The 14,964-nt window shown below is 36.9% G+C and overlaps 1 protein-coding gene across 1 annotated transcript in view; it reads right to left on the reverse strand.

The window, feature by feature from the left end:
• Positions 1 to 14,964, reverse strand: part of PPP4R3A (protein phosphatase 4 regulatory subunit 3A) — a 44,324-nt gene that overhangs the window by 21,206 nt on the left and 8,154 nt on the right. Inside the window, exons 2-4 of the mRNA XM_064151734.1 lie at positions 14,015 to 14,070; positions 3,910 to 4,008; positions 919 to 1,536 (exon numbers count right to left, since the gene is read on the reverse strand). Coding sequence (XP_064007804.1) covers positions 919 to 1,536; positions 3,910 to 4,008; positions 14,015 to 14,070 — 773 coding nt within the window. The remainder of the gene's footprint in view (positions 1 to 918; positions 1,537 to 3,909; positions 4,009 to 14,014; positions 14,071 to 14,964) is intronic.

The raw sequence follows: 14,964 nt of genomic DNA on the forward strand, positions 1-14,964 counted from the left end.
TGAGGAGGCTTAGTGCTAACAATCAATTTGCCTTGTGAACTTGCAATGGAATTTGCACTCTCCCTTAAAGAGCATGCATTCTGAGGTTCAGTTGCAGATAAACACAAGTAAGGTATTTGATAGTATCTAGCACTGTCCATTTCTCTAGATAGTCAGCCTCTACAAAGACATTGACTAATAATTTATTGAACCTTAGGAGAATTAAGATACTTATAATTAAATTCTGTGACCAAAATAAAAGTGCTGTAACACTTTGTGAAGTTAGCTGGAAGCTTAGGAAGCTTGCATCACAGACATGTGCCACTCATTTCTACACAGCTCAGGAAGTTCATGTAGGTAAGGTATCTAAAGCACCATACAACATTTCTTCATTTGCAGTAAGACATGCACCATGAAAAAATATTAATGTCAAGCAGTATTATTTAGAGACTTTAGACAAACTAACAAAACATTCAAGCACCTCAGGCAAAGTTGTGTTCTGAATCTGCACTTAGTCCTAACTAATTTAATTTACATCAAAATTAGAAACATTTTTATCCAGAGAAAAGTTTTGTGAAATTTAAGTGAAGTAATATTTTTTTCTTTTGGTCACAGTAACCTGACAGAAATTATCCTTAAGTGCAATGTCTAAAATGTCTCAAAATACAGAAGACAAAAAAACTGAACAAAATCAATTGTTCAAAATGCAAACGGTTCGTTCCAAACAACCTCATTCATCATGTTTGCTCCATTTAAATCAGTTCATCTAGTCCAAAATCTGAAATTTAAGAACATATATTTAACAATACTCAAATCCACACAGACTATGTCAGACTTCAAAATTACTTGCAGAATCACATGCCTTGATCTTGATGAGACAAATTATCCAACTTTCTCTGCCCAAGTGCAAATAAAGAAGTGTGAAATTCTGAAACTTACCTGTAACATACCAACTATTTCCACTTTATTAAAAAAGATGAAAGAATGAAGTGTTGACAGCATATTTTCCTCAAAAACTGAGGGAGTGGGTAGGACCATATCTTGAATATACTGTACTCTGTATGTCTGATGTATTTTTTGCTTCAGCTCTGGATCAGATATAGGAATCACCTCTTTGAATTTTGCTGTTTTAGTCAGAAATTCCCTGTGTTTCCGTGACTGTGATAAAGAAGGATCATATTCTAGGCATCCAATTACGTCCATTATACATTCCTCAGAAAACATGACTTCAAAAAGTGCAGTTCTGTTCAAAAGAAAAATTCCTTTGATAATTTCATACAAGTGGTGTAGTCCTTCGATGTTTTCCAAGTCTTCGCACACGTGAAAGATTTCTAAGAGCTTCTTAATGTAGCCCTCATTTTCCAGTGCCAGTGCAAGTTTTTCACGACGTAATGGTGAAGGCAGTGAAGATGCCACAAGTTCTGCAATTTCTTCTAATCGACTTAATTCACAAGATGGCAATTCTAGACCTGGTGATGACATATCATCAAAACGCTCCTCCTCAGATTCATCAACAAGGTCCTGAGTAATATCAACAGAGGGGTCTTTGCCTTGAACCTAAGAAGATGTGAACAAAACAGTGAAATTTAAAGTTTACTGCTACTTGATTTTTTTTTTAATACCATTTCATATGTCACACATTTCACATGTCACACGCTGCCAAAATACCAGGTGCCATGTAAGCCTGACATTGAGTGCAGCTGGTTTGGAAAAGAAGAGATAATTAAAAGATTTCACTAAGCAAAAGGCTTTACTAAATTATTTCTGTAGTTATTTCTCTTAATTTTCCATAAAAAGCAGGAATAATAAACAAAAAAGCTACATTTTCTGAATACTTCAAATAAAACCCAAAAGCAATTCATAATTACTGGTATGGATTATGACTTCTAAATCAGACTACTGAACTAAGCTAATTGCTTCCAGTCCTTTTTCTGTAGGCAAATTGTTAAATACTGTGATAGCTTTAAACACACATCTATAGGCCACTTAACTGCTCTTGATACTTTCCAAAGCTTCTGCTATGGAGAAGCTCAAATGGAGGAGAGAAGTTAGTCTTGTAAATTTAGTTATGATTTACAGTTTTGGAGAGCTACAACCTGTTACTGTGCACTTTCTAAATACTCAGAGTCACAGAATCCCAGCTTAAGAACAGGAAACCCCAAAGCAACATTGACTAAAGAGGAACGGAAATCTGGAGCTGGCAAAAAAACCTGTGTTTAGTTATATCTTTGTTGTAGTATCTGGTATGCCAAATCCAGAAAGGCACTACTGTATAGATGGTAGAAGGTCTTGTTCTTTTTATCACCAAACACGTCTGGGAAAGGTCATTCTTCATGGATAACAGCATGCCTATGCATAAAATAAAATCTAGAATGTTGTGAAACCCACATACTGTTCTACTTACATATCAGTAATCATTTCCAGTACTAGTGGCATCCAGGTTTTCCTTTTAGAAGCAACTTAAATGAAAATGACTGGGGAAGCTTAAGATCTTTCAAGTACACTAGACACAAATACAATAGCACAGCCCCAAAGCAGGATGTAAAGATTCCTATAAAAATATTATATTTTCACATGCAGTGGAGAAAGCTGGGCTTCTTAGCTGGGTGTTTCCCAGGAACACCATTTCCCCTTTTCCCCATTTTGTTTCTGCCCCCCAACTTCTGGTCTTTTGACTGCTTAGGTTCCTGGAAATGTTTTGGTATGTATTTACCTAAGTGGTAAACTGTTGAAAAGACTCATTACTGGAAAAAAAGGGGAAATATCTACACATGTGCAATTATGAATCACATTTCTTGTGCTTTATTTCTGAAATCAAGAAGAAACTACAAAACAGACTGGAGAAAGACAGGCCTTTGATAAGAACAGAAAAAGTGCAGAGAGAAAAATTAAGACAGATTTAGAGAGAGCACAGAATGTAGCATTATAAAGCATTAACATAGCACAGAAATTCAGCGAAGTTACAATGCTTGGAATGGAAGAAACAAAACAACCAAAAAACTAACAAACTGAATTAACATCAGTGAATATGCCAACCAACTCTTTTGCTCAATACTTAATACCTGACTGAACACTATCCAGAAATAATACTGGATCAGTGACTACACAGTCACCCAGGTGTAATGGCAAAACAGATTTGATTTCACTGAATTGTAAAAATCATAAAGTAATCCTATAGGGATAGAACTAACTCCTACAACTATCAGATCAATCTCTCATACTCTGACAGTCAACAGAAGCATATGGTCACGTTTACAAGGGAAAAAGAGAAGCTCAACATGCCCCTTACATGAAACTAAAGAATGAGATAAGAGAAAGAATGAGAAACACAGAAATAAACATGTGAATATGATAGAGTTAAATAAAAAAATATTAAAAAATTCACTGAGAGCTCACATAGATTTTTCTCTCTAAAATAAAAATTTAGACAGATAACCTTTTTGTTTCCATTCAATCTGGAGGAAGTTAATTAAGAAATTAATTGTTAGGGAAAACATTACATTTCCTTAGGCAGTAATAGTGTTAAAAAGCTGACATGAAAAAAAAAATTGAAAATGCTATAAATTAAAAAAAAAATAAAACAAACAACACAAAGCCAAATGAACCAACCAAAAATCCCCAAACCACCAAACCAAATAAAACACACAAACAAAAAAACCCACCAAAAAACCCTCCCAAAACAAACACACACACACACCAACCCCCAAAGCATAGTTTAGGTTCATGTCGGATTTCTGGAGGAAGAAAAAAGGTTTTCAAACTGAATGAAAACTGTGGGGGAGGTGGCTATGACAATCTACTTTTAACTTTATTTTCTACTTTCCTGTACTTTACATTTACTGAGTTCAGATTCACCCCTTAGAATAGACCAAAAATCTTCAACACATCAAGATGTTTTATATTGTCTCAATTTTATGTTATCAAACTTACCTGACATATTTTTTCCCATATTTCATCACATCCTGCTTTTTCTTGAAAGCTAAGTGCCAAATCATAGTTTTCGGCTTCAGACCACACAATCAAGGTATCCTTTAAAAAGAAGAGTATTTTCAGGTAATGTATTTATTTTAGATTTTACAAACCTCAATAGTGTTTTAAGGGCAAAACTTTAAAATAAGGACAGCTTGACACCTAATTATGACAAAAAGCATTAAAATATGAATGCAGTCATACTCTGTACAATTTTAGTATGTTCTGAAATTCTCAGGATTAAAGACACTTCTGCAAAAACCAGAATCAGGAAGTTCTAGAAAGATACTAAAAGTTTTCCTTCTTAATTCATGTGACCATAACATTGTAAATCTCAGAAACACTGATCTAGAACACGAAGATCGCTTCCATTCTGTGACTCTGATGTACATCTACCTCAGTGCACCCTCTGATAAAATATGGTAACAAATGCAAAAGTGTTTGGTTGTGTTTTTAATATCTGCTTCAACTGAACCACAGAAAATTGCATGTCTTTTGTAGGGTCAATGTTACAGGTTTTTGTGTGTTTTGTTTCAGTAGGCCCCAGAAGATACTGTGCCAAGGCACAGAGCAGCTGCTTAAAAAGTAGTCTCAAGATGTCTACAAACTTTAAACAAAAACAGAAGCTTGAAGATCAACTGCCTAAGAGTATGCATACATATCACACTGATCCAAGCACACCATTTTTACTCTAACAGTCACATCAAATGTACATAGACCCATGAAACTGTGTAATTTCAATTAAGACCTAAAATATGCTTTTACTCACTAGGAGGAGAAAAGAGAAATTGTCCACTTGTATTTCAAGAGAACTACAAAACAGAGATTTTGCTTCATTACGTTTAGACTTTGCTTATAGTGATTATTCCTAAGGAAATTAATTTTAAATATTTGAAAAAGTACTACAAGTTGTCAGACATTTATGAAGACTGCTTATGAATTAGGCTTGTTTATTTCAAATATAAAAATGAATGATGAGGATAAAGAAAAATCTTACATTTAGATTCTGATACACACTTACTAGATGACTCCTTAAACTAGACTATAACCTAAAAATAACAATCAACTAGTTCTATTAGGATTCAGTCAAGCAATACAATATAATCAATTTGCCATTACCAGAGCAGCTACACTGCTTCAGAGACATTAATGGCTTTACCTTGCAAATGGTAAATAGTTTACCTTTTCCTTTTCCAAAGGGTTGAGGAAGAGGTGGTACACAGAAGAAAGGGATTTAGGAAGACCACCTCCAAAATACAAAAGGAAGAAGAAAGTCACAATTAATAGTTTATTCTCCATAAAACAGTCAGGGTGCAAATACTCTGGTAATAACAGATTGACAGCAACTAGTACTGCTGACTCGTAATGAGTAAGAGAAATAACAACTGACAAAAATCTAAAGGGAAAATCCAAAAGAAAAGAAACTAAGAGGTTTTTTGGTACTGTCTTTTAAAAGCAGTAAGTGCCTTACTGCATTATTCACAATAAGTATCAGTGTCCAAATCTAATACATCAATCTCTGCTAGTAGTATTTATACTGTAGAAATTTTTCAAGGCAACTCTCATCAGCTTCACACTGAGTGGTGCTTCTAACTCTAATGCTAAACCTTGTGATATTTCTAACTACATTGCCTTTCAAGCAAAAATGGTTAGATTTCTAAGCAGGCCCTTTTCAAAGGAAGAGCAAAAGATATTTTCTTTTTTGTAAAGAACATGACTAACAAATAAGAAAAAAACTAAAAGAACATAAATAAGGTCAGCTGAATAAACAAAAGTTGTAGGTCTCTAAAATCAGCATTGAATCAAGACAGCTCTGTTTTCTTCCCCAGTGAAGAGGAGGGGTGGAGGGAGGTAGGCAGAGAAAAATTAAAAGGGAGGGATACAAAAATAAAACTACATTTGAAAACTATAGTAACAGATATCCAGAGTATATTTGGCCATAGTATAGCAATTTTTATGTTAAAAAAGATCATTTACTACAATACATGGAAGTTCTGATGGTGTCGATCTGTTGGAGGATAGGAAAGCCCTGCAAAGGGACCTGGACAGGCTGGATGGGTGAGCAGAAGCCAGTGGGATGAGATTTAACAAGGCCAAGTGCAGGGTTCTAGACTTTGGCCACAAGAACCCCAAGCAGCACTACAGGCTGGGGACTGAGTGGCTGGAGAGCAGCCAGGAGGAAAGGGACCTAGAGGTACTGGTAGATAGTAGCTGAAAATGAGCCAATAGTGTGCCCAGGTGGCCAGGAGAGCCAATGGCATCCTGGCCTGTATTAGGAACAGCGTGGCCAGGAGGAAAAGGAAGGCTACTTGTGCTAGTTTGAAGCAAGCTAGAATGTTTTGGTAAAAGAACTAGATAACAGGCAGTGAAATGAAAACATTTGATGTCAACTTCTCTCACAGTCTCGCTGAGAGCTCTGGGAAGAAGAAGTAAACATTCTCCATATTGGTTCCTCCCTCTTGCTTTTGCCTTAGACCTGGTCACATCTCATTAACCCTGCTCCTACTAACCTTGCTCCCTAACCTCTTGGCCGCACCTCTCTTCTTCCTGAGAACTGGGGTAAGGTTGAGAGGGCCGGGGGGGAGGTGTTGGGGTGGTTTGAGAGCCCCTCCTGGGGACTCAGGTTTCTGGGAGGGGAGTTGTGCTTTTGTATTGTTTATCCTTTGTATATTTCTGTATATAATTGTATATAACTGTATATATTGTAAATAGCTGCTTGTAAATTCTGCTAGCTGTAAATAAATTGCTTCATCTATATTCCCAGGGTCCGTCTGAGTTAGCTGGGGCAAATTCAAAAGTGTGGGGGGGCGGGGTAACCCCCAAACCATCACACTACTCCTCTCCTGTACTCAGCACTGGTCAGGCCACACCTTGAGTGCTGCGTCCAGTTCTGGGCTACTCAATTCAAGAGAGATGTTGAGATACTGGAATGTGTCCAGAGAAGGGCGATAAAGCTGGTGAGAGACCTGGAACACAAGGCCTATGAGGAGAGGCTGAGGGAGCAGGGCATGTTTAGCCTGCAGAAGAGGAGGCTCAGGGCAGAGCTCATTGCTGTCTACAACTACCTGAAGGGACATTGTAGCCAGGTGGGGCTGGTGTCTTCTCCCAGGCAACCAGCAACAGAGTAAGGGGACACAGTCTCAAATTATGCTGGGGGTAGGTATAGGCTGGATGTTGGAAGGAAGTTCTTCCCAGAGAGAGTGATCTGCCATTGGAATGGGCTGCCCAGGGAGGTGGTGGAGTCACTGTCCCTGGAGGTGTTCAAGAAAAGCCTGGATGAGGCACTTAGTGCCATGGTCTGGTTGATTGGCTAGGGCTGGGTGCTAGGTTGGACTGGATGATCTTGGAGGTCTCTTCCAACCTGGCTGATTCTATGATTTTTTCACCTCCACGTACTGGTTTTTGTTTGTATGTTTCATCTCTACAATGCAAAAAATCCTGCTGAAATTACATGATCAGAACAATGGTCACTATGTTTCATTAATATCAGAAGTGCCTTTTGAAATTATTTGTTATCTTGTATAATCACACAAGGATTTTAAATTAAAGATTAATATCAGCACCTCAGCAGGAATCTATCAGTTGTTACTCTTTAGGTCCTTAGTAAGGGAGCATGTTTGTACATACTTCTGTCTCAAAGGTCTTTAAAAAAGAGAATATGAAACAAAGTGAGAAATGGATTTCGCTGTGTTGCATAATACACAGTTCACTCAAAGTTTAAATTCCCTGTTAAATGCTGACAGTTAATGTAATTTAATTCTCTTAATCCCACAAAGCTCATGATCACCAAAAGGAGAGCTGCACAAGAATTATACATGTAGAGAGAAGCGACTGCAGGAAATTTGAGATGCAGTTAAAAATAAAAATCATAAACGCAAGTCTAGTTTCTCCATGGTTTATTTAAAGGAATCTATGTGACAGATCTGAAACGTCCTTGGTGTAATCTGAACACACACACACACACACACTATCTACTTTATCTCTTAGATACAGGATAGGACTATCTGTTGCTTCCAAATGCAAAACACTATTTCTGAGAACTCCCTAACAGAAACTTCTTAGGACTGCCTCCTCCATTCCAAGAGAAAATGAGAATGTGAATACTTAGTAATAATAGCTATTGGTTAGAAAGATAAGGACTCTTGCACTTTACCCCTCTGAGCAAAAATAAATAAATCTTACAAGATTCATGAGAGAATTTCAGGTTGTTTGCTCAAAAACTTTTGTTTTACATCACACACAAATGTTTACCTCTAGACAAGGGATTGGATGGGATGACTAAATAAAATTTATTCTTAGCTAGCTTGCTCCTGAACACAAAATGTGAAACTGTACTGAATTACAGCTACAGTGTATGAACTATGTCATAAACGCAGACAAATGTTTTACCACTGAAGCCTTCTGCACTGAGTGCTCTGCAAGAAGTTCAGGATTCTAGCTCCTCATTTTTTAAGACACATGAGAGTTCTTTGCAAGATCTTTAAGTAGTATGATAATCAGGCTTTTTCATTTTACAATAGCATGAGCTGGATGTGTTATTACAACCCTAACCTACACACAAGTTGCTGTCTGCCTAAGACTATTTACATAAATTTAGCTTCTTCCATGTAGCTTGTCATTATGACTGCTCAGATATTATCAAGTATCCTTAATTTTAAGGCAGAATTTTGAGAAAGGCCTCTTTTTAGAAGACCTCTTTATCTATCAACAGAAGTTCACTTGTTGCATGCTTGTTCTTAGAAAGATACAGCCCGAGGCAGAACTTCAGAATACAATCAGGGATTGCCCCATTGCTTGTTGACTACATCAGGTCCATATGGAGAAAGCTGTGGTTAGCTGAGAGGCTTTAAGACTTCATTCCTAAGAAGCCAATCTCCAAAAATATTACTTCGACAGTTTAAGCAAGGAAGCAGGAGCAACTGCACTTAGATGGGACAGAGTTTAATATCTACTCTATTTCTCCTCACTTCTTGAAATTATTTCCAAAAGACTTTGTGTTTATTCATTAAGCAATCTCAAGTTCTCCATGTAAACCAGAAGTCACACTTTTATTAGACATTAAATCAACTTTATTTAATAATTAGCAGGCTGATCAGCAGGTGTGTTATATAGCACTCATACAATTTCCAAAGCAAGCCCTGGGATTTCATGATCAATTTCAGAGCAGACAGTACTCCAGATTTGATTCTGCTGTAAAATTAAGATTTTATCAACATGACAAAATTAAGAACACTGAATAGTTTTACAATGCCCACTAAGTGGTGTTCATATCAAGAGAGTATACTAGTCTTCTTTCTGTGGCTCCAAAAACATTCCCTTAGCATCTCAATGAGATTAAGGCTACTGTAAAGAAGCAGTGAACCCCCAAATTAGACAGGTCTTTCACAAATTCTGTCTTAAAAAGCAAATGTATCTCTTCCTATTAGCCTTCAAGTGATTTAGGTCTATGACAATTTCCTGGCCCCCACTGCAAGTTCAACATAGAGAGCTTGCTTCTCCCCATTTGGAGGCAGCCTTATCTAAGCCATTGTTTAGTTACAGACACTTGCCTGGACATGCCAAGCCAGCTTTCAGCATCTTGCTAACTAATTATTTACAATCAGAAGTAGAAGTTCACAAGCAGCTTTCTGCTACTGAAATAAAAACCTTACTAGTGCCTGTAGTTTAAATTAAGTACATATTATCATCGTCGGTTGCCTCAATCTTCAGGTTAAAAAATCTGTCCCAATAATACCAAGTTTTAATTCTGTATTTGGTTTTGCACACATGTAGACCAACCATCTACATATCTGGAAGCACTAAAAAGTTATCCCCAAATGTGAAATAACACAAAGGCCTTTGGCAAAATGTATTCTATCTTACATGAAAGCTCAACAATCACAAATGATTTTTCAGTTAGTGATTTCATAGCTGCATTGCCATGAAACACAAGGAATAAAGGGAGTTTATTAGTTCTACAACAGAACCTGAACTCACTGGTCTAGTGCCCATACCCAGAAACAGCAGGAAAAAAGCCAAAAATGACCTTTCACAGGAGAACACACATGAAGATAAAGGAACACATGATCATTGGAAAAGGATAAACCAACGCACCACAAAATGGAGAGCAGTCACTCCCCTTGTTTCTCCCTCACCCCACAAAACTACACCCTTTTCCATACTATCTTATCTACAGTAGGCACAATTTTTGTTGTTTTAGTTTCACTGCTGGCTTTCTTCTGCTGACAGCAAGGGTGGGAAGTTCATCTTCAACTATTCTTCCAGTGTCTTTTGGTCCTTTTCAAAACGAAGCTTTGTTATCAATAAATCTGTTCTCCATAACCTAAGGATAGCCACCTCCAAGCTACGCAGCTAGTAGATGGTACTCCTGGAGAATTTCTACTTTGTATCCTTGCAAAAACTGGAAAAGGGACTGCAAAGCAAGGGACACAAGACACTGAATCCCTAGTGCATTGTCAAGACCTTGTAGCTGGAAGCTGTTAAGCAACTCAAATCTTCTATGTTCTAGGGTAAAACAACACGTGGGACAACCACACCAGATTTCTCCCCAAACTCTCCATATATGTAGCATTTCTTTCTCCTTTTACATTGCATAGGAAGAGGTGTGTTGTCCTAAAAATACTAGTGCAATTGTTCATTTTCTGAGTAAAAATTAGTTGTTTAAGAATAGCAGCTCTGTCATTTTAATGCCTTAAAAAAACCAAATGACAAATGAAACAAAAAACAGAACAAATACTGAAGTCTGGAAACCAACTTCACCAGGACACTACAATTAAAGTTTCTTTTATGTTTACTAGTACATTAAGAAAACAAATCAACAGCAGAAAAGGAAAACTACGTAAGCTACGTACAGTCCAGCAACTCATAGTAGAATTACATTCCACTTACTAAAGGAAATTTGCTTTTTAGCTACAGCCTACTCACCCTACTCAAATCCTGTATATTCACTATCAAAGTTATAGGACAATTATTGTAAAATTTCAAAAATACCAATAAAACTTACAGCCCTAAAAACCTTAAATCTCAAGGCTGAGTGGCAGTACTGATGCACATTTTGCCTTTTCAGAGGAAATTTTCCATCTACAAATCATATCTCAACATCAGAAATAGGAGCCCTTTTTCTGAGCCACAAAGTTGTTTTCCTCAAATGGATTCCCTTACTCTCATTCTAGTGTAAATAATGGTTAGTTTGCCAGAAGTACATGGTCCAGAGCACTGAAAATCTTCCTCTGGCAGCAATTCTGTTACAGAGTAAGATATGCATACATGTCTTTCCTTTTAAATGCATAGCAGAAAACACCTCCTTATTATGACAGAAAAACTAACCTAGTTTATATGACTGGTGAAAAGGAAGTTAGAAGACCACCTGTGTTCATGCTTTAAGGAGTTATTTCAAACCTCCAGATGGCGCGTCTGGGAAGACCAGGGACTAGACCATCCAAGCTTAAGCATCTCAGGACTGTGCTGATGTATGAAAAATGAGTCACCAAGAAGAATACTTGACAGATCTTGATCTGCCTCTCCAAAGAGAAAAGCAGACAGTTGCTATCTACCAGTTAGAACAATATTTAAGTGCACACATAGATCTGACATGATAAAGTCATTGCTTTCAATCTTAAGTCCCAAGAAACTGAAAGCAGACCATTTCACAAAATTTAACCTGATGGTCTGGTTTGCAGGGTATTCCTTCTATTTTGTTGTGGGTTTTTTGTTGGTTTGGGTTTTCTTTGTGGGTTCTGTGAATATTTTACATGCCAAGAGAACAGAGGCAACGAGGCAAATATGTACACAGGTCTTTGCACCATTATTTTGACAAATAATGATTTATGCTGTGACAGTTATCCATACGTGTACACATAATTTGTGATATCAACAATCACTGAAACACTTGCACTAGTAATGTAGCATAGGTAGAAAATTCTTTCACTAGTGGAATAACACCACTGTTTATCACAAAAGCTATCTGTTTATGGGTTTGTTGAAGAAGACATATCAATGGGCCAGCAAGATTCCCCACAAGCATAACTATCACTGTCCAAAGTGACAACCCATATGCTAAGTACATTACAGTAAAATGCTGATATTCCTACCTCTTACATGTTCCTTTGAAAAGAAATGAGGCAAACTAAATAGCATTCTGCAGTCACAAAAAAGAAAGATTTTGCTCTTTCTCTTCCCACAGTTCTACAAATGGATCTTGTGTGAAGTGGCTTGAAAATTCTGCTGACAAGAGTTACCAGTTTTTGAAGAGGGGTTTTGAGTACTGAGTTGATTTTCTTGTGGTTTTCTGAGTTTAGGCAGTTCACAGCACAATGAACAGAGACGGAATGAAGCAACTCTTCCTTTCAGCTGTTAAACTGCAAGCTCTGTTCATCTGGAATCAGGGTTAAAATTCTGAATGTTTCTTTTACCAAGGAAAGAGCATAAGCAGGCTCACCTGAAAGATAACATGCTACAAAGCAGGATTAACATACATGCTAAGGGAAGAGATGATATTTCTAAGACTCAGAGTGAAGCTCTACATTAAACCTATACTGGATACTGTTTTGCTTCAACAGTATGAACAATTCCCTTACAAATACAGATTTCTGTCTACAAGGCATCTGAAAGCCTTAAAAACAGCACTTTTCTTCCTCCAGCCCATAAAACAGAGTGCTGTTGTAGCAAGACAGATTGATGTTTAATAATATTACTTCTCTAAGCATGTTTCCAGTCACCAGTATTGATCTGTGTAGTGCTAGATTACAATGTATGTCTGACTCGGTAGCAATGAGAATATAAAATGCTGTTGCACTGCCAGACACGTGTGGCGGTTTGCACTGATCTTAAACTTTTATGCTGACTTTAAATAGGCTTCATTTTTGATCTCACATAAAGCCTAGTCATAAGAGAGCTCACTTCATACTCTTTTTGAAAACACTTGAACCAGAAAAGCAAGTTTACACTAGATCAGCATTTTATGACATTGAGCTGTGAAATATTCAGTGTCACTCTGAGTCCTAAAACTTGAGTTACAGTGTAAGAGAACCATGACCTCAAGATAGTAAAGATTATCATCAGGAGTTGGCTTGCTTAGCATTTTGGCTAGATATGTCTTTTTTTTACTCTCTTCAATTGATTGCCCATCCCACACTGGTCTTATCAGTTGTTCAGTATAGACTGTTTACATGCTGCACAAGGAATTTGATTAACTTTCAAAGGAGGGGCTTTTTAAATCCAGACTGGTTCTCTTAATTCAGTTCAATGTACAATCCTGCAAACAGTTGCAACTACACAACTACTGCAACTGGTGTGCACAAAACTACAGTATGCCTATAGCTACGATAAAACACTTTTAAGTCTTCAGCTGTAGTAGTCCAACACATTAACTGTACCTGACATGACTTTAGAAGTCTGAGCTGACCAGAGACAGGTAACAAAGAACAATGTGGTTCAGCGTTTCTAAACCACCATGAGTAATTCTCAACATCCATGAGATAAGAACGGCAAAGGAGATGCAAGACCTGCGGTTCACTTCTCACCCACCTCAGTAGCATGCTTTAGGAACCCACTAGGTATGGCTTAAATAATTGAAGCAAGGTGCAAACTAGAGATGAGAAGATGCTTTTACGTATAGAGAGTGATTTGAAGCAGCAGTAACATATATCCATCTTTCAAATAAATGTCAAACAAAAGTAAACATGCAAATAGCTTTAAAGCCTTCTAGTCTTCTCTTAAAACAAAATATACTGAAAGTAGTAGTACCTGAAACAGAAAGAAGAAAAAAGCCAGACGATACTAAGTTTCAGATACTATAACCCTCAGGAACCTTGCTACTCAACTATACTTCACCCATCTCCTCCAAAGCAGTTTTCGGTGTAAAATAAAGTGCAGATTTAACATGTAACTTCACAAAATATGCAGAGAAATAACAAGACATGCATTACAACATGCACAAAAAATGTTGAGAACTACTTTGCCTATTTTTAGTACAAGAACACACAACATAATTTGCAACAAAGGCAGAGAATTGTACTGTATTGTTGAAGTTCAAGAACTTGCCTTTAAGCACTAAAAAAAAGTTTACCTGCTGTTTCTGGTACGCCGTGTTCGGGTTAATTTTGGACTCCAAAAGAAGAGAGCCTAGAAAATAAAGTTCCATTTATTTACACATGTACTGAAATTATACTATCAACATTAATTTGCTGATTACTTTTTCCTCAAGTACTTGTCTTTCCTCCTAACAGTAAGCCTGTTAAACCCATATTCTACAGCTTTATACTCCATTTTCCTCTCAAATATACTGTTCATGTAGCACAGAACATTTGATAGTGTTTTAAGAACTGTATTTTTCAATGTCTGTCTTGTTCTCAGTAATGACTTTTCCACAGAATTTTTTTAAAAGACGGTAATGCCTGCAAAAAAAAAGCATTACAGCTGCATTTTGTATGTCACCTATAGTTGTTTTGGATTGAATTTGCTAATCATAGCATTTCTTATTTCTTCAAGTTTAGGTAAAATACTTGCATTACTTTGCTGGAAAGCATACCTAGAAACTTGCTTAGAGTAACAACCATGATGACAGCCAATACCAAAAAGCTTCATACATGGTAAATTCAAACAGCAGGTTATACTTATTTAAGACATAGAACAGCAATTCCATTTTTCCCCTGTCCATCCTTTCACATAAGCATTGAAGTTAATACATGTTACACTTTAACAGTTCACATGGTGTGTTTAGGCAAGAACAATCCTCAAAACTGCTTTTATTTTTCATCCTATCACTTTTGTCATCCACCTTGAGGCAGAAACACCAGCTGATTAGGGAGTCTTCACAGCCATAACTTAGTATTTAAATACCTGCAGTGTTTCACTCAACATACATTAAGTAATGATATAGTAACTTCTGTATTCAGTCCTGTTATTAAAACAATGGCCCCAGGCACCCCTTAAATGAGTGAAGAAATGAGTCTCTAATCTGTTTTAACTTATTAAGAGAAGTTTAAATTTTAAGATGTCTCAGTTTCTCAGTTTGAT

This window comes from Pogoniulus pusillus, chromosome 1 (assembly GCF_015220805.1).
Source record: "Pogoniulus pusillus isolate bPogPus1 chromosome 1, bPogPus1.pri, whole genome shotgun sequence".
Classification (NCBI taxonomy): domain Eukaryota; kingdom Metazoa; phylum Chordata; class Aves; order Piciformes; family Lybiidae; genus Pogoniulus; species Pogoniulus pusillus.